Raw genomic sequence first — 26540 nt, 5'->3', positions numbered from 1 at the left:
GGCCCACCAACCATGTAGGGTTGGGCGCCCCCGATCAGGGCGCGTGACCAAGGCCCAATAGGCCGTTGGGCTTATTGGTTGGGAGATCAATCTAACATTCTCCCCCTTGATCTCACTATTACTTTTATCTTTAAACTTTAAACTTCAATCCTTTTATCCTTACTCATTTCTTCACAGATGATGCATAGAGCATGTCTCATCATCACGGTCAATCGCCGATAGATTTAACAGCTACAATGCACGTCTCTGATCTGAAATAGTTACTTTAACTTTTGGGCCCTTTATAGTCTAGGAATCATAGGTTTTCCCTTAAACCCATGCTGGCTACATGTTCTCTGAACACGTTGGGTGGTAAGCCTTTTGTAAGCAGATCCGCGAGTATCTTTTTGGTACTTATATGCTCAAGACTTATCATTTGATCCTGGACTTTATCCTTCACAACATAATACTTTATGTCAATATGTTTGGCAGCACCACTTGACCTATTGTTGTGAGCATACTGTACTGCTGGATTATTATCGCAGTATAACTTCAGTGGTCTATTGATGTCGTCAACCACCTTCAAACCGGGTATGAACTTCTTTAGCCAGTTCACCTGCCCCGTTGCCTCATAACATGCTACAAACTCGGCATACATTATGGACGATGTAGTGACGGTTTGCTTTGAGCTTTTCCATGAAATAGCTCCCCCTACGAGAGTAAACACATATCCAGACGTGGATTTTCTATTATCTCCCGCATAATCAGAATCTGAATATCCCACTATATGGAGTGAATCAGATCTTCTATACGTCATCATGAGGCTTTTCGTTCCTTGCAAATAACGTAAGACTTTCTTTACCAATTTCTTATGTTCTATTCCAGGATTGCTCTAGAATCTGCCAAGTAACCCGGTAACAAATGCCAAGTCAGGGCGCGTACACACTTGAGCATATTGTAAGCTTCCGACAGCTGAAGCATATGGAACCACTTTCATTTGATCGATCTCATATTGGTTCCTGGGGCATTGAAAATCCCCATATCTGTCGCCCTTGACTATAGGAGCAGGTGAGGGACTATATTTGTGCATACTGAATTTCTTTAAGACTTTTTCAATGTATGCCTTTTGTGACAGTCCTAATACCCCTTTACTTCTATCTCGGTGAATCTCGATCCCTAGAACGAACGAAGCTTCACCAAGATCTTTCATATCAAATTTTGAGGACAAAAACTTCTTTGTCTCCAGTAGTAGACTGACATCACTACTAGCAAGTAAGATATCATCCACATATAGGACAAGGAAGATAAACTTCCCATTCTTAAACTTTGCGTAGACATAATTATCCTCAACATTATCTTTAAACCCAAAATTCTTTATTGTCTGATCAAACTTCAAGTACCACTGTCTTGAAGCTTGTTTTAATCCATAAATAGATTTCTTTAGGCGGCATCCCAAACGTTCTTTTCCTTTCATGACAAAACCTTTCGGTTGTGCCATGTAAACATTTTCCTCTAAGTCTCCGTTGAGAAATGTCGTCTTTACATCCATCTGATGTAATTCCAAATCGTAATGTGCCACTAATGCCATTATGATTTTGAAGGAATCCTTACATGAGACTGGAGAAAAGGTCTCATTGTAATCAATCCCTTCTCTTTGTGTAAAGCCTTTTGTCACAAGTCGGGCTTTATATCTCTCTATATTCCCTTGAGAGTCAAGTTTTGTTTTGTAGACCCATTTACAGCCTACTGTTTTGGCTCCTTTAGGAATTATCTCCAAATCCCAAACTTTATTTGCATTCATTGATCTCATTTCATCTTCATGGCCTCAAGCCACTTTGATGAATGATCACTTTTATGGCTTCTTCAAATGAGGTGGGATCATCCTCCATTTGAAATTCTTCAGTGTTGTACACTTCATAATCAGCAGGAATAGCTGATTTTCTAACTCTTTGAGACCTTCTAGGGGCCTCCTCATTTGGCACATTTTTTGTTTGAGGCTGTTGTTGCTCCCCCTCATGTGTGGCAATAGGTTCTATAGGATCCTGAGGCACAGGTTCCTCATCATCATTCATTGTTTCCACAGGCGGGATAACAACAAGTGCTGGCACCATAGTGTCTTGGACTGTCGGTGCAGCAACAGCAGGTAGTGAGAAAAATGGCTCAAGAATTATTGGAGTGGGTGCATACACCCGCTTCTCTTCGAGGTCAATTTCTCGAGCTACCATGCTCCCCCTAATCATTTCATCCTCTAGGAAGATAGCGTGTCTCATTTCTACAAACTTTGTATATCTGTTAGGACAGTAGAAACGAAAACCTTTTGACTTTTCTGGGTAGCCAATGAAATGGCAGCTCACTATTTTGGGATCTAGCTTTCCAATGTTTGGGTTAAAAACTTTAGCCTCAACAGGGCTCCCCCACACACGCAAGTGGTTAAGTGAGGGTACTCTTCCTGTCCACAACTCATACGGTGTTTTGGGCACCGACTTACTTGGTACTCTATTGAGAATATGAATGGCGGTTTTTAACGCCTCCATCCACAGACTCATGGGTAAAGTGGAGTAACTTATCATACTACGCACCATATCCATCAGGGTACGGTTACGCCTTTCAGCTACTCCATTCTGCTGAGGTTCGCCCGGTGTTGAATACTGGGTGACTATACCATTCTCCTGTAAGAACCTTGCAAAAGGTCCAGGAACTTGTCCATATGGGGTATGCCAACCGTAGTACTCTCCCCCACGGTCAGACCTGACTATCTTAATCTTTAAATCATGCTGATTTTCAACTTCTGCTTTAAATATTTTGAATTTATCCAACGCTTCTGTTCTTTCTTTAATTGGATAAATGTAGCCAAACCGAGAGTAATCGTCTGTGAATGTTATGAATGAATCATAACCATCCACACTTTTCACAGGAAAAGGACCACATATGTCTGTGTGAATAATCTGTAGAATTCTTGCGCTTCGTTTGGCATCTTTCTTAATTTTCTTTACATACTTTCCTTTTATGCAATCTCTACATTGTTCTAAATCTGAGAGCTCTAATGGAGGAAGAATATTATTCTTAACTAGTCTTTCTATTCTCCCCCTCGAAATATGGCCTAAACGACAGTGCCATAATTTCGACAACGCATCATGAGCTCTCTTTCGTTTTCTGTTTCCATTGTTCGATGAGGATACATTTTCATTCACATCACATACGGAATTCACATTTTCACGAAGTGATAACAAATAAAGCTCGTCTTGTCGGAAGGCAAGACCAACACATTTATTATTAAACAATATCTGACATTTGCTATTTCCAAAATGGCAATCATAACCATCATGGTCCAACTTTGATACACTAATCAGGTTTCTTTGCAAAGAAGGTACATGAAGAACATCTCTAAGAAAAAGTATGAAGCCATCTGGAAGCTCTAGAGGAAGATCTCCAACGGCCTCAACATCTGCTTGTACTCTATTTGCGACTTTAATGAAACTTTCGCTTCTTTGCAAAGTTCTCATCGAACGGAATCCCTGTAATGAATTAGCAATATGAATAGTTGCACCTGAATCAATCCACCAAGTAGATTTTGAAAACTTTACATACAAGGATTCATTTACGAACATGTAGGGTTTACGGCTCACGGCGAACCTCGTGCTTTGAGCCGCCAGCTCTCACCTCTTTATATAGCGCATTGCGACGGGGGCCCACCAACCATGTAGGGTTGGACGCCCCCGATTAGGGCGCGTGACCAAGGCCCAATAGGCTGTTGGGCTTTTTGGTTGGGAGATCAATCTAACATTAAGAAGCACCGAAAAGTCCAGTGCAGCACTGCAGCTGGTAGCCTGGTACTAGAAGCTGAGACGGTGGCGGTGGCGTACAGGACATGTGGGTCATCAAAAGGCTTAACGTAGGTTGATGGTTTCTGCGGCTTCGACCGATGCTCGTGGGAGAAAAACACTGATAAGCCGATATGTTCAAGCGGACAGGGCGAGGTCGCCAACCCCGCTGTTTCCTGCCGTGCTGTACTTCATCTCCTCTGATCTGGTCCACTCCACCCCACGGGGAAGTTTCTCCCAGACCCAGAGATAACTCAGAAGTAGAGAAGAGAACCGTCCGTGAACTGCTCCCACGCCGGCCGTCTCCTGCAGTGTGCCAGTGCTGCAGCATGTGAATGACGGGCCATGCGATCTTCGTTCTCAGCTTGTGAAAGCACGCATGTGGTGGTAAAATGCTGTGCTGGGCATCACATGACAGTTGACAGCAGTGGTGGTTGTCATCGGCTTGGCTTGGCTTGTGTCCAAGGGACAAAGGCATCCGATCGAAATCATCCAGGCCGGTGCAGTGCATGTCGTCGTCGTCGTCGTCGTCCCCGGCGCTGCTGCAGCTTATGGAATTGGAAGGATGGGCAAGGAGTAGCTAGCTAGCTGGGACTGGTCACTGGAGGATGGTAGTGGGTACCAACCAATCCAGCAGGAAGGAGCAGGACGCCTCAACAGCAGGTGCCACTACCACAAAGCCACTCTCACTCGCACAAAGCCAACCGGCACCTCTCTAACACTGACAGGATCGATCCGTTTCACCTACTGCTGGCTGCTGCTGCCTAATAAACCGCAATGCAGCTCCAGACGTCGAAGAATATTTATTTAAGCCATGACGATATCAGACTTGTATGGTTGGTCGGTTGCCACCGGAACCGGAACTGAGCTCCTCTTCCTAATGATCCGAGCTGCGCCGAACATCGTTGTGTGATTGTGATTCCAACCTTTCTAATCTTCTTCTGCTTAATTCAATGACACGCGGAAAAAGAAGAAGCTTTCCGTGTGTTCCTGAAACCCGACGATGATATGACTAAAGTTTAAAGGCTAGCTATCGCATGTTTTTTCAGACAGCGTACCAGTGAGATGTCAAAGTCAAGCCGAAAGACAAAGAGATGGGAGGGGGACGCTTCGATCGATTGCCCAAGTCCAAATCTAAAACTAAAGGAAAGTCAGATTTTACCTGATCGATGTTGATCGATCTCATCTTACCCTCGCTCGATCGCCTGAGGTCTCTTGTTGCTCTCTGGAATCAACTACCGCTAGCTCCCTTTACACCTACATACAGGAAGATGGTACCATCTAATAGATATGTGCGACCTCTTCCTGGTGGAAAGTGAGGGCTTTGTGCTTGTGCCTTTATCTCCGCACAACAGACAGATTTGCAGCACCATCTTGGGTGGGCCGGAGGGGGCCAGAAGGAGCCCAGGACGCAGCCGTCATTGGATCACAAGACCACCACGGCTTTGCATGCAGTGCTGAGCGTCTACTGCTGTGTAAAGATTTCCAAACGTGTCGGCACAGCACTACACGGCCCTAGCATGCCTGGGCACGGCCCTAGCATGCCTGGGCACGGCACGGCAGGCATGGTAGATGAGGCGTGCCGTGCCGTGCCGTGCCGTGCCGTGCCACCGTGCCGGAGTTCAGGCCCAGGCACGGCACTAAACTTGCTGGACCGTGCCTGGCGTGCCGTGCCGGCCCGGCAGCCTAGCGTGCCCCGTGCCGGCCCTGGCACTGAAATTACAAAAACATTCATTCAAATCATAAGTTCACAGAGATAACTTCTAACTCATCAAAAACATCATACAATGCCAGCAAAAAACAGCAAAGAGCAAAGAACAACAAAGAACACAGGCAAGTTTTGAAACTAAAACTAATTAAAGTAGGAGTTGTGCAATTGCTGCCTCATTAAAAACCTGTTTAGGTAAAACTCACCCTTGTGAGAAACCCTAAACAGGAAAAGAGTACAGCCAGCTCCTAAGATTGTTCATAAGTTCATTACATCCAGCCTCCAGCATGTCCAAGTCTTAATAGCTATTACAGAACCATTGCATAAATGGGGAACTTAATCAACATCAAGATAAAGTGCTTCAAAGGCCTCTTCCAGCTCCTTATCCTCCACCATGTGCTGCAGTCTTGATTCAGCATTCTCCCAGTCCTTGATGCAGGTTAGTGCCTCCACAGTCTCAGGGTTCAGCCTCCGGCGACGCTCCTCGATGATCCTGCCAGTAGTGCTAAAGGTAGATTCTGAAGAAATGGTTGACACAGGCACAGTAAAAATATCTTTTGCAAAAATAGAAAGCACAGGATAAGTAAGCTTGTGCTCATGCCACCATTGCATGAGGTCAAAATCATCATCTAACTGGCTGACTGTGTCAGAGTCCAGGTAGGATGCAAGCTCACTAGAGTTAGAAGCAGAAGCTGCCTGTAGCAAAGAAGTGGCAGAAACACCCCTGGACTTATCAAGATTAGGAGGGAGGGAAGAACAGCCAGCTCCAATGTCAAGCTCATCATCATCATAAATGTCAGCCCAAGCTGTTCTTTTTTTACCAGAAAGGGATGCAGGAACAACCCTTTTGAGCCTAACAGAGCCATACATTGCATCATACCTGTTGTACATTCTAAAAAGAAGAGCTCTGGTGTCCAGCAACTTGTTAGTGTAATCAACATTAAAAAGAGAATTCAACTTTCTAAGCACTTTGGTAAAGCCCTTAATCTTAGCTCTTAGATCCGGTATGAATGCAATGGAATGAAGATCAGGTATGTTCTTCTAGTACTTATTATATTTGTCAATCATTGACTGCACAACAGATCTCAGATGTTCATCATGTTGATATTTATGCAGGTGAACAACAATCTTAACAATATGATGAATCATAAGTGGAGAAGTAGGATAGTACACACCAGATAAAGCAACAGTAGAGTCATAAAATAGTTTAAGAAATTGCAACATCTTAGTTGCCATATCCCAGTGATCATCAGTCAACAGGAAAGGACTACCTGCAGGTCTAGGGTAATTAGCCTCAATGAAAGTACTGAAAGTACTCCTGTGAGGTAATAATGTTTTCAGCATAAGGTAGGTGGAGTTCCACCTAACATCCATGTCCAGTGAGAACTTCCTAGGTCTAACACTGCTAGCAATGCAATAACTCTTGTATGCAGCAATTCTTTGATTAGAGGAGTTCAAAAAAGAGATTGCAGTTCTAAAGTTGTCAATGAGAGGATTAACAGCAGCCAATGCTTCCTTAACAATCAGGTTAATAATATGACAAGCACATCGTTGATGCAAAAACAGATCAGCACCTAAATACTCTTTAAGTATAGGTTTCAGTTTATCCATTGCATTTTTATTAGGCAGATGCATTATCCAAAGTCACAGAAAAAACCGTGTTAAGTATACCATACTCAGCAAGGACAGTTTTAACACGCTCAGCAATGTTTTCAGCATTATGGGAGACATCAATCAACCTTAAACCAAGCATCCTTTTCTCTAATTGCCAATCAGCATTAATGAAATGAGCCACAACAGACAGATAATCTTCTTTGGCCTTTCCAGACCAAATATCAGAGGTAACAGCAACAGATGAAACAACATTGTCTTGCAAATAAGTCATTAATTTTTCACGTTTACCATTGAAGTGCTTAAACAGATCTCTACCAGTAGTTTGCTTAGAGACAGATGCAAAGGCAGGGTTATGAGCACTTTTAATGTAATCTTTAAAGGCATCAGTTTCATCAATCAGTAAAGGTAAATCTAGCCTAGCAAGCATACGAACAAACTCAACACGAGCTACATCAGCATTGTACTCCTAGCGACGAACAGAACCATCAGGATTAAAACCAATTTGAGTTTGAGACATGCGACATTTCTCACGACGCTTAACACAAACCTTAAGATGTCGAGTAAGATGTCTAGTGCCATTAGCAGAATAAGCAGAGTATTGTTTCTTGCAATATTTGCAAGTGGCAGCATACCTGACGGGTCTCGTCTTACCTGGCACCTTCTTGAAGTGCTTCTCAAAATCATCCCAGACAGCAGAGGTAGAAGGCCGATTGGAGCCTGCCACCTCACTGTCGCCACCGTCGGCATCGGGATCGGCCCCTTCCCCGTGGACTGGGACCGCATCTTGGTCACAGGGAAGGGGATCAGCAGCAGACCGCCCAAATAGCTCGGCGCAGTCCTCGCTGGACATCGTCCTCCTCATCATCCCCGGCTAACCCGCACATCCGCAGCTCGTCGTTCTGGGAGTGATCAAACTCCCCTTCATCGGCGTCGCCTACGCCTGGGGCCATCTTTGCCATCTCTGATTCCTCGACGGCTGCATCAATCAACAACAGAAAAAGACGGTTAGGGTAGGGGATTAGGGTTAGGCTAGGGGATTACCCTTACCTCTAGAGCCGGAGCGCTGGAAACGATGATGAGATGGACCGGATGCACACCCCCGGTACCTCAATGGAGACCGGAGCCCCGGAGGTGGCGGCGGCCGGCAATGAGAACGACGGACAGAAGACGGAGATGCGTCGAGGATGCTAAGAATGAGTCTCAATCGACTTTCAGGGATGAAGAACAAGGGAACAGATGGAGATTGAAGGCGGGAACCACCAGATCTGAGAGAGAAGAGGGAGATTGAGGGCAGAGAGGGAAAGCATGGAGATTGAGGACGGAACCCACCAGATCTGACCCCTTACCTGCCGGAGAACGCCATGGACACGGCGGAGCAGGGGAACGAGGCGACGATCAGGCGAACGGACGAGAGCGAGGAGCGAGACGACAGCGGGCGAGAGCGACGAGCGAGACGAGAGCGACGCGAGGGAGACGAGAGCAGGCGAAATGAGCTAGGGTTTGGATGGTGGGGGGGTGGCCGCGGCGGGTGGCTTATATACCGGCATACCGCAACCCCGCCGGCGCCCCAGAGCCGTGCCTGAGCCGTGCCGCCCGTTGGAACGGGCCGTGCCCGGGCCGGCACTACAGGCCGAACTCCTCGGCCTAGGCACGGGCACGGCACCGGGTCGGGCCAGGCACGAGCACGGCTGGGGCAGGCTAGGGCCGGGCTTTTTCGCACCGGGCTCGTGCCAGCCCGTTTCAACCGGGCCGTTTGGAAATCTTTACTGCTGTGCGTCGAAAAAAAAAGTGCTCTACTGCTGTGGGCCTGTGGCTGCAGGGCAAAGGAGTACCACATCGCACGCGCCACGATTTCTAAACACCCTACGCGCCCACTTGTCAAAGGTGCGACACGTCATACTTGCTTTAAAGACATGTGTCGAACCCAGAAATTCAATTGCAATCATATAGAATTTTCACAGAAAAAAATATGATTTAGATGAGAAATTTTACGTGTTCCAGACATGGCCTTAATTAGCCCTTAGAGCATCTCCAAGAGTGTTCTATTTTCTTCTCCAAAAAATATATAGTTTTCCAACTTCTATAAAGATATTGGGAAGAAAAAAGAAGACCATCTCCGAAAGTTTCTAATAATCCACTCCTAAAATTAGAAGACAATTTTACATTAAGCAATCATATACTATTTCTAAATTATCGTAACCACTTTTATATATTCTTTCTCTCTCGTGTATTTGCATCAGGAACCATTTCCTACTTCTTATTCCACATTTAGATTGACTGACCGATACGCACACGAAAACAGTATCCGCGTGGCCGCGACTACGCGTAAAGTTACGCGCGACAGGGGAGTATTTCCTAAGTGCGTAAATTTTAGGAACATAGATTAAGAGTTGTTGGAATTTTTTCTCATCTCGCTAAAATCAAGAATTGGGAAGGGAAATAGGATACTCTTGGAGATGCTCTTAGATTAGTTACCTAAAGCTTAGGCATAAACCGAACATAACAAAAACGTTGTGACAGACCAACACTAACCTTTTGTTCTCTCTCTTTTTAATTTAGTAGATACAAACAAACTACGGATATATTTGTTATTAATTTGCATGGTGCTATTCTTCCGGTAGGCAACATATGCTCGTCAATAGGGACATTCCTATGCTGACTTTAGCAATCTCGTGATTTCCTAGCTCAATCTCTTGGAGATATAGAGTGTGTGCCCGTAAGACATTATAAGGAGAAATTTATTCCCATTTCTTAGGTTAAGGCTGGTGTATCCAAATTTAGCCACATACATTAGTCTTGTCTCGTAGGTGGTTACATGTAGTGTCACATAATTTTAAGACGACTTAATAGACAATATGTACAATGGTTGTCTTTAAGGTTGTCTCGTAGTAACTCATAATTTCTTAATTTATGCATAGAACAAAAGTAAAGTTGTGAGTGTATGTCAACAACAACTCATACAATAGTAGGATAGTTGTCTCGTAGTCTAAAATTTTAGCTTATGAGGTGGTTGTTTCACGAAACAACGACCTCGTTCCCTCTCCTCTATCTTCCCTCCACATCATCAAAAATCATACATGGCACTGCATGAGACGGCGTACGAGACCGCTGATGTGTAGCAATGTACCTGCCCTAAGCATGACTCTATATTCTTGTAGTACAATATGCCAACAAGTTCGGCAGGTCGAGAAATAATTGCATATTTTTCAACTTTCCATTATTCACATGATCCTGATCCCAATTATATATTCAGAAACACTCGTTTATCGGAGCGTCCTATATCCGCCCTATGTCCGGACGGTGCCACACACGCAAGAGAAGGAGCCCGGCCGTTTATTTTTTCGTGGGCCCCACTGCGTGGGCCTGCCATGTCTGTGCTCAGTTTCTCTACGCCCCCTTGGCGGTGCCCCACAGCGGGCCCATGCCGCCCGGACATCACCCAATAGCTGTAGCAGGAAGCTGCGACAGGTGGATCCTATTGCAACATGTGCAAAACACGTGCAACATACGTCCAAAAAACAGTTGAAACACTTGCAACATACATCTGAAACACTTGCAAAACGCCTTGAAAACACTTGAAAGCCATTACAAACATATGCAACATCCAGATCTACTTTTGCAATATCCAAATCAAAACACTTGCAACATATGTCTGATATAGATGAAATATTTGGAACTATACATTTAAAACATACGTGTATAACCATTGCAATTTATACAACATTCCGATCTACTTTTGCAACATCAATATAAAAACACTTGTAATATACCTCTAAAATATCTAAAACACTTAAAACATACGTTTACGACACGTTCTTTAAGAGCAAAACATCTCCTTCTGCTTCGACGCCAGCAAGTCGTTATATATTATACTTGTTTCATTAATACGCCTGGCGGGTGCAGTTGCGCATGCAAAATTACACCCGTAGGGTGTTGAGAGGATAGGTGTGATAAAATGTTATGAGTCCTGTAGCGGGCATGTTTTGTTTCCACCTATATACCTCGCCTGATCTGCTGCCAATCAATGTAACTCTGTTTGGTATGGTGGCCTTTAAAACGTCTTATTTATTTCAAATTATGGTGTGGTTATTAGTTCCAACTATATCTTTTCATAGATGTTAGGGTCTGTTTGGTTGCCGGTCACATTTTGCTACGTCTAAGGTTAAGTATTTGCCTCTCCGTGGCTTGTCATATTTGAAGGGGACCGTGACATCTAAGAGGATGGGTGAATTAGGCAACTTAAAAATCTAACTTTAAACTATGGCCTCTTTTTCTAACCTTAGCAAAACATATGCAAAAGATAAACTATCTGTCGGTGCAGAAAGTTACCAACAAGTAAATATTTATAGTTTTATCGTACGTTGTGATCGGAGGTGGCCTAGCACTCAATGACATAGAATTTATACTGGTTACGGTCCCAGGTATCATGGTTTGACTTGAGCGCCTTGCCTTGCTTTCTCTGTTCGTTCCCTAGTCCTTTTTGGGCGGGCGTCCCCGGTCGGTTGGTCCCAGTCGGCTCTGGTTGCGCCAGTCGAAGAAGAGCAGTGAGTAGGGTCTTTGCATACCTCGGTCGGAGACGTGGGGTCGGAGTCAGAGGTAGTGCTTTGCTAGGCCTTTCGGTCGAAGAGACCGTCCGGAGGCGGCTGGAGACCGAAGTGAGTGCTCCGGTCGGAGAGGTGGGCCGGAGTCGACAAGTGAGCGTTGTTCCTCCTCGGCCAGACCTTCCGGACGGTGACTGGACTGCCCCTCTGGCCTGTTGTTTAGACTCTTGGGCCGGCCCAAGAGTTGTGCGCTGTCTGTTTGGGCCGAGCCTTTGCGGGAGAAGCCGGTCCGCGAGAGACCCTGGGTTTATGAACCCAACAGGAGCCCCCGAGCCCCAGGACGATTCGGACAAAATCGTCTGGGGAATTTTTTCCTCGACGGTGGGTGCACGCGAGCGCACCCACGAGTGTAGCCCCTGAGCCCCTGGGCGGTTCGGGAAGAACCGTCTAGGGGGTTTCATTCCGTTGGTGGGTGCGCGCGAGCGACCCGTGGGTGTAGCCCCCGAGCCCCTGGGCGGTTCGGGCAGAACCGTCTAGGGGTGTTTGTTAGCGGGCGTGTGTGCGTGTTCTTCAGTCAAGACGGAGTTTAGTTTAACCAAGCCATCGTTGCGTAGCCGAGCCGGTTTAGTTGTTTTAGGGATCGGGTGAGACGGAGCTCGTGGATCCTGACGTCAATGCGCGTCGTGGGATCGGACGAGGTAGTTAGTTTTTTAGGGATCGGACGAGACAGAGCTTACAGACCCTAGCGTTGGTGCGCGCCATGGGATCGGGTGAGTCAGAGTCATGGATACTGGCCTCGGTACGGCCCGCGCAACCGAGGTAGTTTAGTTAGTTAGTTTGGGATCAGGTGAACCGGAGCTCATGGATCCTGATGGGGCGAGTTCGGGGTCGCAGACCCGGGTGTTTTTAGAGTGCAGTCAGAGCGTAGCCGGATGGGGCGAGTTCGGGTCGTAGACCCGGGTGTTTTTTAGAGCGTAGTTGGAGCGTAGCCGGATGGGGCGAGTTCAGGGGTCATAGACCTGGGCGTTTTGTGTCTTGAGCCCCCGAGCCCTGTCGAGCCTTAGTAGGGGTCGGTGTGAGTTTTGTGTGCATTACCCTGTCCTCAGTTCCTCACAACTAGAAGGGCTGAGTTTTGTCGCTTGTCCTGATCGCTCGGGACTCGAGTGACATGCTCGGTGAGTTCGCTAACGGGTATGATCGAGTGGAATCTAGGTTCGTCAGTTCGTGACAGGGGTCAGCATAGCCCTCTTGTGACATTCCACTGCTCCTTTACCTACAACCCGATAGATGCCTGGGTCATTTCGAAGACTAGGCCTAGGTGGCCTAACGGCCTCCCTTCGATGGAGATTCTATGGGCTTGGCAAGAGGTTCAGGATCGAATGAGAAGGTTGAGATGACCCTATCTGCTAGACTAGGTGAGGGCCGCATGGGGCTCATATATGTTTTTCTCCCCTAGGCTCTGTTGGTTGCTCATGTTGAATGAGGCAACCGCCGCTTCAGTGACGCAACACGAAGCGTTGTGATGTATTTCGCTGCACGTGCGATGCTTAGTTCCTGAAGCCCCTAGGCGGTTCAGGGCTCGAATCGTCTGAGAGGCACGGGCGTATGGAATGAATGCACGTATGGATGTATGAAATGATTATACAGAAATAGAGGGGGTTGGTAGTGTTTACCTTGATGACTTAAGTAACGGGGTTTGGAAAGCTTCATTCAGAAACGTCCGATCGGGACCCGTGCTCGTCGTTCGTGATGGAGTCGGCATGGCCTACATGGGGCGTCCCTTCGCTTCCTACCTGTCTCTCGGTGTGTTTTTCTGAGCCGTTCGATCGACTTAGGAAGCCCGATGGTCTCTCCTGATGGAGATCCTATTTTTGAGTTTTTCTGAGTCCCGCCTGGGGATGTGGAGAGCCGCCTATGTGCGGTGGCGCTTTAGTTCTTGTGCCCGGCGTGCGGTAGTGGTGGGCCATACCTAGGCCACGTCTCATCTGATCAGGAGCCATTCCGTCAGGCAGGAGACGTCTCATCAGTCAGGGCACGTCTCATCTGCATTAAATGGGAAAGAGAGAGGGTTTTTTGCTCTATCGTTTCGCCTTTCCCTATCGGCGTGCCCTCCCATAACTATTGTACCCTTTTCCTTAAGTAGGAGAAGGGAGAAGGTTTTCGCCCTATTCTTTCGCCTTTTCCTCATCCGCCGCCTCCTTTCCTTTTCCTTCTTGCTGTGAGCGTTTTTTAGAGCCGCGGTGGTTTCTAGGAAAGAAAAGGGAGGGAGCGAAGGAGAAGAGAAAAACTCACAAATCCTTTTGCGATCCTAGAGTGAAATGTCGGACTGGAGGTCGTCCACTATGAGGGAGTTGGTGTTGAAGGCCTTCGTCGCGAAGGGGTTCCTGTCAGCCGAAGGAGGTGGCATACTAGAGGGTTCTCAGGAGGGAGGAGTTCCCACAACCTTGGCCTGACGGGGTGGCGTCCTTTCTCACCTTCCATGAGCATGGGTTAGGGTACTCCAGCGCACTGGTTCCTACGTGGGCTCCTCAATGAGTGGGGTCTGGAGCTTGCAGCACCTTAATCCGATGGGGGTGCTGCACATCACCTGACTTCGTCACCGTCTGCGAGGCTTTCCTCGGGATGGAGCCACACATGGATTTCTTCTAGCGGTTGTTCCCTGGGAGAACCTTGACGATGGGGAATTCGGCTGAGATCGCGTCAGGGGGGGGGGGGGGTTCGCCCTACAGAGGAAACCGAGAGTGGGAGGTTCGTATCCCACTGTACACTCCCTGTGACTCCAACCAGGGGCGGCATGGGCTAGTGGTTATACATCAGGAATCTAGCAGAGGCGCTATTCCCGGTGTTCACCGGTAGGAGGCCAGAGAAGCAGGATAGTTGGTCATGGGGTTGTGCCTGTAAGGACAAGCATAAGGTGGGTGTCATCGAGGAGGAGCTCTGGAAGCTCGTAAAGCATGGCCTTGATGGGGTGTGGTGTTCCACACCCTCTACCACCACCAGGTTGCACCATTGGTGGAGAGGACGCAGCCGATGTGGATGTACAATGGCCCATCGAACCCGAACTACGCATCGCCAGAGGATCTATCGGACGACGAGGTCTGGAGTCACCTTGGCTGGGTGCTGTAGCTAAAGCCCAAAGAGAGGGTCGATGGGAAGCCCGCACCTTTCAACTCCACGATCAGTGTCGAGACTGGTATGCTCCCTTCTATTTCGTCCATGCTTCTTCCTCTGCTTTTCCTATTTCTTGATTTTGGGCCATCCATTCCGTAGGGGCTTGGAGTTTACAAGTCTTGGCCACACCTTCCTAAGGGACCAGAGGGCGCGGCCTGGTAGGCCACCCAGAAGGAGGTGGCAAACTGCCCTGAAAGAAGAAGAGAACTAGGGAGGTCTGGTGGATGCAGGAGGAGTAGGAGATCGCCCGGCGTGTGAAGGTCGGGGAACGTAGGAGCGACAGTCGAGTCGGAGCTCACGTCAGAGGATCCCACAGATGTGGATGACATGGTTTTCTCTAAGGAGGAGGAAAGTCGGAAGGTCGTTGTGACCTCAGCGGAGTGTCGCGACCCTACGGCGACATCTGCTGGTGATGAGCAGGAGGCGGAAAAGCACGCGGTGGTTCCCGTGCTGAGGAAGCGTGCGGCGAGTGCGGACGTAGCCAGAGAATGGGAGGCAAAGTGGATACGGTCATCGTGCCGCATGATGGCATCGCTGGTCCTGTCCCCGCCTGCCACGGATGTGGCCGAGCAAGCCGAGCGGTCCAAGGAGCGGACTGACACCTAGTGCATCGCCAGGAGTGGTGCTAGTGTGCGACTCATAGCCAGAGGATGCCCCACCTTACCGCGGACTGTGGCCGAGCAAGCCAGGGCGGTCCGAGGAGCGGACTAGAACCCATGCAGTCGCGTGACTCAGTAGCCAGAGGATGCCCCTGCCCGTTGCTCCGATTGGGGAGTCCCGAGCTGAGGGTCGTGGCGAACCCGTAGTCGGGCAGGAGCCGATTAGGAGGACTCCGCCCCCTGGCTGAAGTGAGGAGGTGTGGGTCACAGCCTAGGAGCGACCCTTGCCCTGCAGGCCCATCGACAGTCGGGTCCTACCTTTAGAGTAGTGCTGCTCACCTCCCAGTACATTTTTCTTTGTCCCTTTTTGATCTTTTGCTGTTGAGTCTTTTGTGACTTATCTGCACTTTTTGTCAGTGGGCGAGCGATGTCGGGGTTGAGCATCGCCCCAACTCCCATGCAGGAAGACTTGGAGGCCCAACCTACAGTGTGTCGCGGTGAGCGATGGGGGAACAGGGTGGTAGCGGTGAAGTCTTCCCTTCCAGGGGTGGTGCCCCCCTGAGTCGGTTGGTGGTATGGTGGCAGCGATGGTGGCGGCGTTGGCGGTGATCCCGGTGCTGACTGTAGGAGGTCGCTGTCGGAAGGTAACTCTCGCGGCCCCTCCTCCACCGGCTATGGCAGAAGAGGTGAGGGAGGCCGAAGCTCCCTGTCCTCACTAGGGTGGAGGGCTGCATGGCTCACCATTGTCGTCGGAGCCGAAGGCGTCGATGGGGGACGTGGCCGAGACGAAGTCAGAACGCCCGACGGTGGCCCATGCAACTAGGTGGTGGACACCCTTAGGATGACGAGGCTAATGACATGGTGGAGCTATCGATGTCGTCACGGGAGCTTAGCGGTAGTTTAGTCGGAGGCTAGGCCCTCTGGTGGGCTACAGGAGGGTGACCTAGAGTGGCCCTACCCTAAGGACCCGACAAAGGTGCGGTTCGTCCGTCAAGATTCAGCAGGAGGGTCTGCCCTGGGGAATCCTTAGGGGAGCAAGGACATGCCACTGGTGTCTAAACTCGCCAACCTATCTGTGAGGCTTGGAGACTGCCTAGGAGTAGGTTAAGTTCGCTCAGTAGTTAGTCGAGGTCGATCTACAGCTTACCGCGAAGGTGAGTTTCTCTGTCCTTGTCTTTGACCTCTAAATCTTTTGTTAGGTTGTCTTAGCATGCTTGTTTTTTGTAGAGTCTAAAGGGGATGTCGTCCCACAGGTCCCGCTTCCTCCGAATGGAGCATGCCCGGATGGCTGAGCTTGAGCGTCAGCTAGAGTTCGCTTGCCGCGAGTCCTAGGACCGAGCGGCCGAGGTGACCTGTGGCGCGGGCGGAGGGGCAGCGTGCAGCAGAGCGAGTGACTACTGCCGAGCGAGGGCTCGAGGCGGCGAAGGCCCGCTAGGCGGAGACCGAGGCGAGGTAGCGACATCCCTGGCGGACATCGAGGTAGTGCTCCAAGAGTCCTTGGTGGCCCTTGAGTTAGAGCGAAGCGCTTTGGTGTCGGATCGGAGCACCCTAGAGTTGGCACGGAAGGCCCAGGAGTTGGAGCGAAAGGCCCGGTCGGAGGCGAACTAGGAGGTGCTCGCGCTTCAAGGACTGGGTGATGGGGATGGAGGAGACGAACGCCCGGCTATGCGCGCAGGCGACTCAATAGGCGGAGGAATTCTCCATCCTTGAGAACTTCCACGTCGGTACATACCTTTTCTGTTTTTCGTTGTGTTGGTTTTTTCCTTCAGCCTGTTTTTGAGCTTGTCGCCCTTCTTTTAGAGCTGGGTGGAAGGGTGAAGATGCTAGAGCGGGACCTGGAGACGATCAAGGCGACCTTCAACCGGAATGCAGAGGAGGTGGCGAAGTCCCTGTGAAGAGCATCAGTGCTCTCGATGGGGAACTTGACTAGATCCACAACTGTTGCCCAGCTCAGTCATCTCGAAAGTCTTCAGGTCAACTGCCAAGCACTAGCGTGCCCGCCGTCCAGCTGGCGTAGGACCCTGGATGTAGTCCTAGGACCTTATCACAAGTGGCCTATTCTATGGAGCGTCAGGGGTGTTGATATCGGTGGCGATGCACCACCCGAACCTGGACTTCGCCACTATCTGCTAGTGGGTATGTTGAAGGCTTGAGCAAGAAGGACATCCAATCGATCGGGGAGGGCTTGCTGCCACACGCAAGGTCAGGTGGCAGAGCAAGTCTCTGCCTAGTGGGTGATGGATGTCCACCATGAAGACATGGCTAGAAGCATACGTGGGGAGGACGTTGCCCTAGCCTACGGATGGCACTGGAGCCTAGGTCAGAGGTGGACATCGCCCCGGCTTTGATCGAGCCGAACAGTCATGCGACCAGGGAGTGAGCAGCCCATGCCTTCGTCGGTCGCACCAACAGCAGATGCCACCGAGCCGGTCCAATAGCTTGTAAAATATAAGTAGTTTAGTGAACATAAAAAGTTTAAGTTCATGGGGGAGCCCCTGTGTAAATGTTTTTGTGTGCTTAATGACTACGGTTGGTTTTATTTTCTATGATGGAGTCACTCCATTTGGGGAAGCTTGTTCCTCTTTTGTTCCTTAGTTTTTTCCTTAGCATAATTTTGTTTTTTATTCTTTCTTTCTTGTACCTGCCCAGTTTATCCCGTAGGCTGTAACCTTGGGAGCCCGAGGCATGGCCCTCGAGGCTCGGCTGCTCATAACCATAGGGAAAGGTAGGGTGCGATTGGTCAAAATGTTTTAAAGCAAAGCTACGTAAGGCAAATTAAAGAAACAAACTACCCTTTTGGTCGGGTAGGAAGGAATTTCACCATATGATAGTAAACAAAACATAGAGGTAGTAGTGCCCCCTAGTGGAGCCCCCGAGCGCCCTAGGCCAAAAAGTGTTCTGGTCGGGGTGCTTTTGTAGGAGCATACGTTAAGTAAACAATGGTAAGACTGAAACTTAGGGGAAGAAAAACGACATAGCTGTTCCAAGCATTCGAAGAGAATGTCATCGTTGTTGTCCTTCAGTCGGTAGGCGTCCGGTCGGATCACTTCAACCTTCAGTCGTTCGGATCCTTGCCCGCTACACCTCCTTTCTCGGTCGCTGCTTCTTTGCCTTTTTCTTCCTTTGGCATGTCGAACTGCCGCAGAAGGTGCTTGAGGAGCTGGCATTCCTTGTAGAGGTGTTTGACGGGGTAGTTGTGGTTGGTGCACGGGCTCTCCATGAGCTTGTGGAAGTGGCCTGGAGGGTCCTGTTGGGGCTGTGTGCCCGCGTGATCAGCCGTGGCGACCAACGCGGAGTTAGCTAGTCGGACGGCAGTCCTTTTTGTTCTTTTCCCCCTCTACGTGGAGGGGCCCTTGTCCTGATCCTGGCGCTTGGCCTTACCTTTGCCCCGGCCTCTGTTGGAGCGAGGTGGGAGCAGCATTTGCTAGAGGTTTTGGACAAAGGTCCACGGTCGCAGGGCCATCTGGGCTGGAACTCCGATCTCTACTGCGTATGTCTCGGTTCGACCTGAGCCACGCACAGACAGGCGGTCGGTACAGAGCGATCGTCAAGTCAGGATGAGGTGCCAATGCGGCCCTCTATGCCGCGCTCGGCAGTCATTGTGGTGATCAAGTGGAGCGACCCATCTGTTGCGTCCCCATTCCCCTAGTGGGGAGTGAGATCACGAGTTAGCATCACGATACGGAGCTTTTCGCTTGTTGCATGGCGGCGGTCTCCACTAGTGCTCAGAGATTTCGGTGGATCGCCTATTCATTAAGGTCGTTTGGCTCGGACAGGCCGCGCAGAAGCATTGTTGCGGCGACGATGTTCTGACTAACCCAAGCGAACTATGGGAGGTCATTCCCCCTATCCATGGTGTTGCACTGGACCTGACGGGCACGGACCCCGGGCGCCGCTCGCCGGTCTATGCACACGGGGCGTAGTGTGGTGCGCCGAGCACGCTGGCGTAGTCGGTGGTTGATGTAGCCACTGTTGTCATAGTGCCTTGTCATGCTTCCATGTGAGCTCGGGGGTCTTCGCACGAGAGTCTAGTGAAGTGTGAGTCTATGAGGACTCTACTTCCACCGGTGGGTGTCCTAGAGCATTCTGCCATAGCGCACTCCCGGGACGGACGGTGGCTAGGCACCATGTCACCGATGCTAGAGCCGTCACTCTCACCATCGTCATCCATAAGGTCAAGAAAACAGGTGGGAGCATAGCTCACCATTCCCATGAATTCGGATGCGAGAGGGGGCGGCGCTGACATCCTTCAGAGCCCCTAGGCGTATGTGTCCACGGAAGACGCAAGGCCGTAGGGAAACCGGTCATATGGCGGTCATGTCGGGGACAACGGGGTTCCTCCAGGTAATTGGCAGAAGATAGAGAATAGTAAGTAAATAACAACATGTACGTTACTCACAGCGGGGTTTGAGCAGAGAGTTTGCTCGGAATGAAGCGCAGATGCCATGTCATCGAAGTCATGCATCCCAGAGTCGATGGAGGGCGCCCCTCCGATGGGTGTCGGGACATGAGCCTCCTTGCGGAGGTGTATTACGCTGAGTCAGTCAGCGACGAAGTCCTAGACTTCCGAAGAGAAAGGTCTGGGATGGCTTGAAAGACGGGTGAAACTCGCATCCCAACTGGTGGGGGAGCGGAAAACTCGAGCGAGCCGAAGCGAACCGTATCGCCTGAGCCCGCCACAAGCGAGGGTGGCATAAAAGTGGGTCATTCCGATGACCAAAAAGTGTTGAACGTACAACGTCTTCCCACGGACGGCGCCAACTGTCGGTGCAGAAAGTGACCGAACAAGTAAATATTTGTAGTTTTGTCGCACGTTGTGATCGGAGGTGGCCTAGCAGTCAATGACACAGGGTTTATACTGGTTCAAGCAACATGCCCTACGTCCAGTTTGAGTCGGTCGGTGACTTTATTCCTGAGCCCAAGTGCTCGAAGTTTGCAGTGGGTTACAAATGAGAAGGAGAAATATGGGATGTGCGAGTGGTCCTGGTCGGCTCCGGTCGGAAGGGCCAAGAGCGATAGGAGCTCCTCTATGAGCTAAGTGTTCAAGCATGTGCTTGAGGTCCAAACCTAGCGGTTCTGTGGTTGTGAGCTAGTGAACTTGATCGATCTGGATTAGCTTGTATGAACTTGAATCAACTGAGTCTCTTGGAAGAGAGCACATCCCCTTTTATAGATGAAGGGGATGGCCTTTTAAGTGAGAGGGAGAAAGTTTGTATGCTTCTAAGTCTTGTTGCCCACACCAATGGGTATAGGAGGATGGTAGGTGTCCACAACACCTGTTGGATGTTGGTTGTATGGGGGAGGTTATGTCATCTTGTTTTGGGTATGGCAGATGTCGGCACCTGCATATACTGTTGATGCCTGAAGGCATGTGAGGAGTTTCATCACGTTCACTCGGTACGGTAAATCCCGGCGCCCACAACACTATCGATGTCTAGAGGCATGTGGGGGCCTTATCGTATGGGAGTTAACGGCACCCACAATACTATAGAGGAAAATGTCGGTGCCTATAAAACTATTTGTGTCAAGGTGGTTCTAGAGTACTGTTCCTGCAGGTGTAGGGTACGGTCCCTAGTATCATGGTTTGACTTGAGCGCCTTGCCTTGCTTTCTCCGTTTATTCCCTGGTCCTTTCTAGGCGGGTGTCCCTGGTCGGTTGGTCCCAGTCGGCTCTGGTTACGCCAGTCGAAGAAGAGTAGTGAGCAGGGTCTTTGCATATCTCGGTCGAAGACGTGGGGTCAGAGTCGGAGGTAGTGCTTTGCCAGACCTTCCGATCGGAGAGATCATCTGAAGGCGGTTGGAGACCAAAGTGAGCGCTCCGGTCGGAGAGGTAGCCCGGAGTCGACAAGCGAGCGCTATTCCTCCTCGGCCAGACCTTCTGGTCGGTGACTGGACTGCTCCTCTGGCCTGTTGTTTAGACTCTTGGGTCGGCCCAAGAGTTGCGCGCTGTTTATTTGGGCCGAGCCTTTGCGAAGAAGCCGGTCCACGAGGGACCCTGGGTTTATGAACCCAACACTATCTAAATATGCAACTATGGTTTTGCTAGTGTGTTGCTATCTCTACCGCAAAAGGAGTAATACAATCAATGTAAATGCAGAAGCTAAAGAGCAAGGTAGAGATATGCAAACTCCCATCGATGACTCCGGTATTTTTACCGAGGTATCAAGAAGCGCTCAACCTTCTCCTAATCCTCGTTGGAGCTCCTCGCAAGGGCCAAGCTTCCAGTCGAGTAACTCCGTAGATAGCCTCGGGTCTTCCCCACGCGCAAGTGGGTCTCCGACGTGCCTTCTGGTAAGCCTCTCTCGGATGCTCCCCGCTGTCTTCACTATCAAGCTTCTAGCCGAAACGCCGTAGGCCTTGTTCCCTCCGGTACATGGTGGCGGCCACACCACAACCGCGGGTGGTGGTATCTCGCAAGACTACAAGCCCCTCGATGTACAATAATGGTGTGCGCAAGTACCGAGTGGTAAGAGGTATGCAAACCTCACTAAACACTAGGCCTAAACCTAGAGCAAGCACATTAGCGATGGTCTAATCAACCTAAGCACTTCGCAAAGCACCTACACTAATCATCTAATGAATCACTAAGCACTATGTAAGTGGAGATCACTAAAATGGTGTATCAACACCCTTGATATGTTTCCTCAGCTCCACACAACTCAAATGGCCGATTGGGCGGTCTATTTATAAGCCCCACTAAAAAAGTAGTCGTTGGGGATGAAATCCCGCTTTTCTGCTACTGACCGAATTCTGACCAACGTCCAGGTCAGCACTGACCGGACGCGTCTGCTCATGAAAACTGCTCTCTAGAACCTTACTGATGTTGATCGAACTCTGGCACCCAGCGTCCGGTCACTTTGTTGCTCAGCGTCCGGTCCAACGTCCGGTCGCTGCTGCTGACGCCTGCTGTTGCCGAGCCTCTTGATCAAAGCGTCCGGTCACTTTCCGCCTACGTCCGGTCCAGCGTCCGGTCGCTACTGTTGACGCCTTGCTGTTGCCGAGCCTCTTGATCGGAGCGTCCGGTCACTTTCTACCAGCGTCCGGTCTAGCGTTCAGTCACCTCTATGAGCTCGTTTCTTCGCGATCTGGCGTCCGACTTGGTTCCTATCTTCGTGCTTGGACTTTGCTTGATATCTTGGGTCTTCTCTTGTGCTTCTAAGGTCTTGCTTATGGTGTTGATCATCGGATCATTATGTCGTCCTTTGTCTAAGTCACGGCTTGCACCCTAATGAACTACAAAACAATCACTTACAAATTCATTAGTCCAATTTAGTTGTGTTCAGTCATCAAACACCAAAATCAAAAATAAATGGGCCTAGGTCCATTTTCCTTACAATATTCTATGGCAAAATGGAAGCGTTTGGTTCGTTACTAAACTGTGGCAAAATTGTGTGTCTGTTGTTTGGATGGTTGCCATAGAAATTTGACAATTTTGCTATATATGGTTTAGATAACAAATTTGTATGGTGTTTCTAATGAACCAAAAATAAACATGAAAATTAAGACCAATATAGATAATTAGGAAACTATATTATACTAATCAAAACAAAATAATAATAGATAATCAAAACTACATTATACTATTATTTTCTATTGTATTCCTAGATTTATTTTTAAGAAAAAACGGCCAGTTAACCTTCAATATTCACGGAGGATATTCTCAAGTAATATTCTCTCCTCAACCTTATCCGTTCACCCACCCCTCCACCACACGTCGTGGCACACGACACCTCCTATTCTCTCTCCTCTTCCAAACGCTCTCCATGGCCTTCCATCGTCCGCCATCGTCGGTCACCAGAGCTCACACAGCTCAGGTAGGAGTCCAGTTCTACCCCACCACTTGGGATGTGGCCGGCGTTGGAAGGGACACGGACGAGCAGCGGCCGCGCCAGGACCAGGCAGCAGCTGTGCCCCGCAGTCATCTTCAACTCCGATCCTTCAAGTGTGGCTGGGCGCGGTGCCGTGGTGTGCTAGGCCCCGTGCAGCCGGTGGCCGCCGCGGACGGGCTCGTGGTGAAGGGGCGAGCGGTGATGGCAGGGTGGCCGCATAGCAAGAGAAGGGATGACGCTGTGGCGGAGGCGGAGGCGGAGGAAAAGCACGCCGCACAATCAGCGTAGAAAACTGTGGCGAGTACTGTGGCTGGAGTGTGGCGAGCCTTGCTTCCGTTAGCAACCAAACACCCGCCTAAGCTACCGTGGCGTGCCTAATTTTAGCCGTGGCAATCGGTGGCGGGTAACCAAACAAGCCCTTAATCTTTAGCGATGACAAGTTCACTAGACTTAGGTAAATATTCTTCTTCTAAATAACGAGATCCCACGTCACAAATTCACAATAACCGCGGACAGACCCTAATCTTAGCTAGCTGGGCTTCACCACGTGTCTCTTGAGATTTCAAAAGCCCAATGGGCTATTTGGTCCGTGTAGACCATGGCACATTGGCACTTGACTCCATGGAGAAAGAACGCTAAAACATGATCCCGAAAAACAAATCATGGGTCTCTCAGATCACACCATTTCAGATCTATCTGTGTCGAAGATGCACATGGAACTGCACGACCAAACGCCCTGTCCTGTTTCTAAAAGACAAGCAAGAAACTCTTCAAAAGCGAGCTAACCAACGAGGAAAAAGATCATCGCCAAAGGTATTCAATATGTGATATATTACACTCCATGTTCCATTTCAATATTTCATTATCTAATAAAAAAACATATATGTAACACTTCCGTGTGTTCCTCTAAAACGTAAATCCAAGATCAAAATGAGGTTGCCCATCTACATTTGAGCTCAACATTTCAACATAAAACTCTTATGTTACATTGGTAATAAGGGGTAAGAAAAACAAAAGGCTATATTTAAAGGCTCTACCAGTTCCCTATTCGGCTATAAACATTTAAGAGGCAATATACATTATACTATGGATTCAAATCCATCTGTTCACTAGCTATATGTATTAGCAGATTGAATCAATTCAAGGGCTTGATGAGCTGCTGCTCTTACTTGTCAGAGACGACCTCATCGTCACAATGGCAGATTCGTTTGCGCCCAGCCGCACTGCCTGCTTACTCGCCTGCAGAAAGCTCGTGATGGCTCGCCGCACGTACGCATCGGCCTGCTTCACTGTCATCTTCTTCTTCCGGCTCTCTTGCGCAAGGCTCGTCAGCATGTAGTCGCCATTCAGGAAGCTCGCGAGCTCGACGAGCTCGCGCTGGAAATCAGAGAGCCAGCCGTGTTCTTTGGGTGGAGTTGGTCTCTCAAATGGCACTTCTGGCAATGTCTCTGAAAGTAATAAAAAGAGTAACCTGAGAACTGCTGGCAACTGAGCCTGGAATTGCTCCATACGATTTATTTGATGATACTGAAGTTCATTTTGTAACTAAAAGCCGTGCATTGTGTTCATGTCTTCAATCAAATTTAGTGCTCGAGCTCGATGTTGAGATGTTGATGGTGAACGGAACTGGAAATTCAGATGGAAGAGTTGCTGGTATACCTGGGCAATCTGTTCTTGGTTGGTCGAGCTCAGTGAAGATGTGCTCGAAGGTACCGGCCCACGCGTCTCTCTTGGTGAGGAAATCGGAGGAGAGGTTGAAGATCTTCTTGATGGTGGCCGGGATGGAGGAGTGCTCGAACTCGGAGGTGTCCGTGGGCCCGACGGCACGGCCGACGACGGTGCCCTTCTTGATCCACGGCGAGACCATGATGGTGGGCACCCTGACGCCGAGGCGGTCGAACTTGAAGAAGAAGGGCGGCGGGCCCCGGATGCCGTCGGGCTGGGCACGCCGGCGGTGGGCGTGGCGACGTGGTCGTAGAAGCCGCCGTGCTCGTCGTAGGTGACGATGAGCAGCGTCTGGTTCCACTGCGGGCTGGCCCGAAGCGCCTCGTACACGTCCTTGACGAGGCGCTGGCCGTTGGCGACGTCGTGCGCCGGGTGGTCGTCGTCGGCGGGAGTCCCCGTGAGGTCGAAGTACCTGGGCTCGATGACGGAGAGCGCCGGGAGGACGCCGCGGCGTGCGTGGTCCTTGAAGGCGGCGTCGTAGCGGTGGAAGGTGCGGGCGGCGTAGCGGAGCGCGCGGAGGCGGCGGTAGAAGAGCACGGTGGGGATGGTCTTGAAGTAGACGGCGAAGTCGTGGCCGTCGGCGGCGAGGGACTCGAAGATGGTGCGCTGCGGGTAGCCGAGGAGGAGGTCGAGCTTGTCGTGCGCGACGGCGCCGCGGGAGGTGGCGGAGTAGAGGAACAGCCGGTTGGGCTGCGTGGGGCCCAGGATGGAGGAGAACCAGCGGTCGAAGACGGCGAAGGCGGGGGCCAGCGCGGAGAAGGCCGGGAGGAGGGAGGGCCGGAAGGCGCGCATGACGGCGGAGGAGAGGAGCGCGTTGACGGAGAGCGCGCTGCGGACGAAGCCCGACATGGAGGGCTGCGCGGCGGCGGCGGAGATGTTGCCGTTGCCGAAGACCTGCTCCAGGACGTCCTCGAAGGAGTGGCCCGGGTCGTCGGGGACGACGAGGTTGGCGTCGGCGGACACGCAGATGGAGGAGGTGGAATTGGTGGAGTTGGAGTTGGGGTTGCACTCGGCGCCGGTGAGCCCGTCGACGGGGAGGCCCAGCAGGCGGCTCATCCAGCCCAGCATGTGGTCGAACGACCGGTTCTCCAGCGCCAGCACCACCACGTTCTTTATGGGGCTGGGGCGGGCGCCATTGGCGCTGCCGTTGACGGCGAAGAGGAGGAGGAACAGGAGGAGGAGGAGCGGCAGCGGAAGGCGGCGGGGCGATCCCGTTGCCATGTCCGGCACGGCGTGTGTTCGACGAAATGCCAGCCGTGCTCGTGTTCGTGCGGGTCGGAGAAGAGAAGATGGAGCCGGGACGGGAGGTGGACATGGGCTGGCGGCCTTTGGCGGCATTCGCCTGGTCACCGTTCTATGTATCGTCGGCCATGGATGCATCCAAGCGCCTGTGACTACAGTGCCCCTGGGTGGCCATGACAGCACGAGGCTTTTTCATACGTTACGAAAGATGCTCCATTTCTACAGATGCCACTGAAAAGTTCATACGGGTCCTAATACCACGACGCTAATTTTTTTTTTGGTCCTCCACGTCATTTCATCCGCCTTCTGTTA

General features: G+C 50.3%; 1 protein-coding gene across 1 annotated transcript; it reads right to left on the bottom strand.

Moving 5' to 3' along the window:
• Positions 1–24083: 24083 nt before the first annotated feature.
• Positions 24084–26350, bottom strand: LOC136457959 (non-specific phospholipase C6-like). Its single transcript, XM_066457980.1, is given in 3 exon segments — positions 24084–24709; positions 24921–25202; positions 25205–26350. Coding segments are annotated over 3 exon segments (1710 nt in total). The 5' UTR covers positions 26325–26350; the 3' UTR covers positions 24084–24401.
• Positions 26351–26540: the final 190 nt, after the last annotated feature.

The sequence above is a fragment of the Miscanthus floridulus genome, chromosome 6, assembly GCF_019320115.1.
Source record: "Miscanthus floridulus cultivar M001 chromosome 6, ASM1932011v1, whole genome shotgun sequence".
Classification (NCBI taxonomy): Eukaryota; Viridiplantae; Streptophyta; class Magnoliopsida; order Poales; family Poaceae; genus Miscanthus; species Miscanthus floridulus.
Note: the sequence above shows the minus strand (reverse complement) of the source record. Positions and strands in the feature narration are given on the sequence as shown.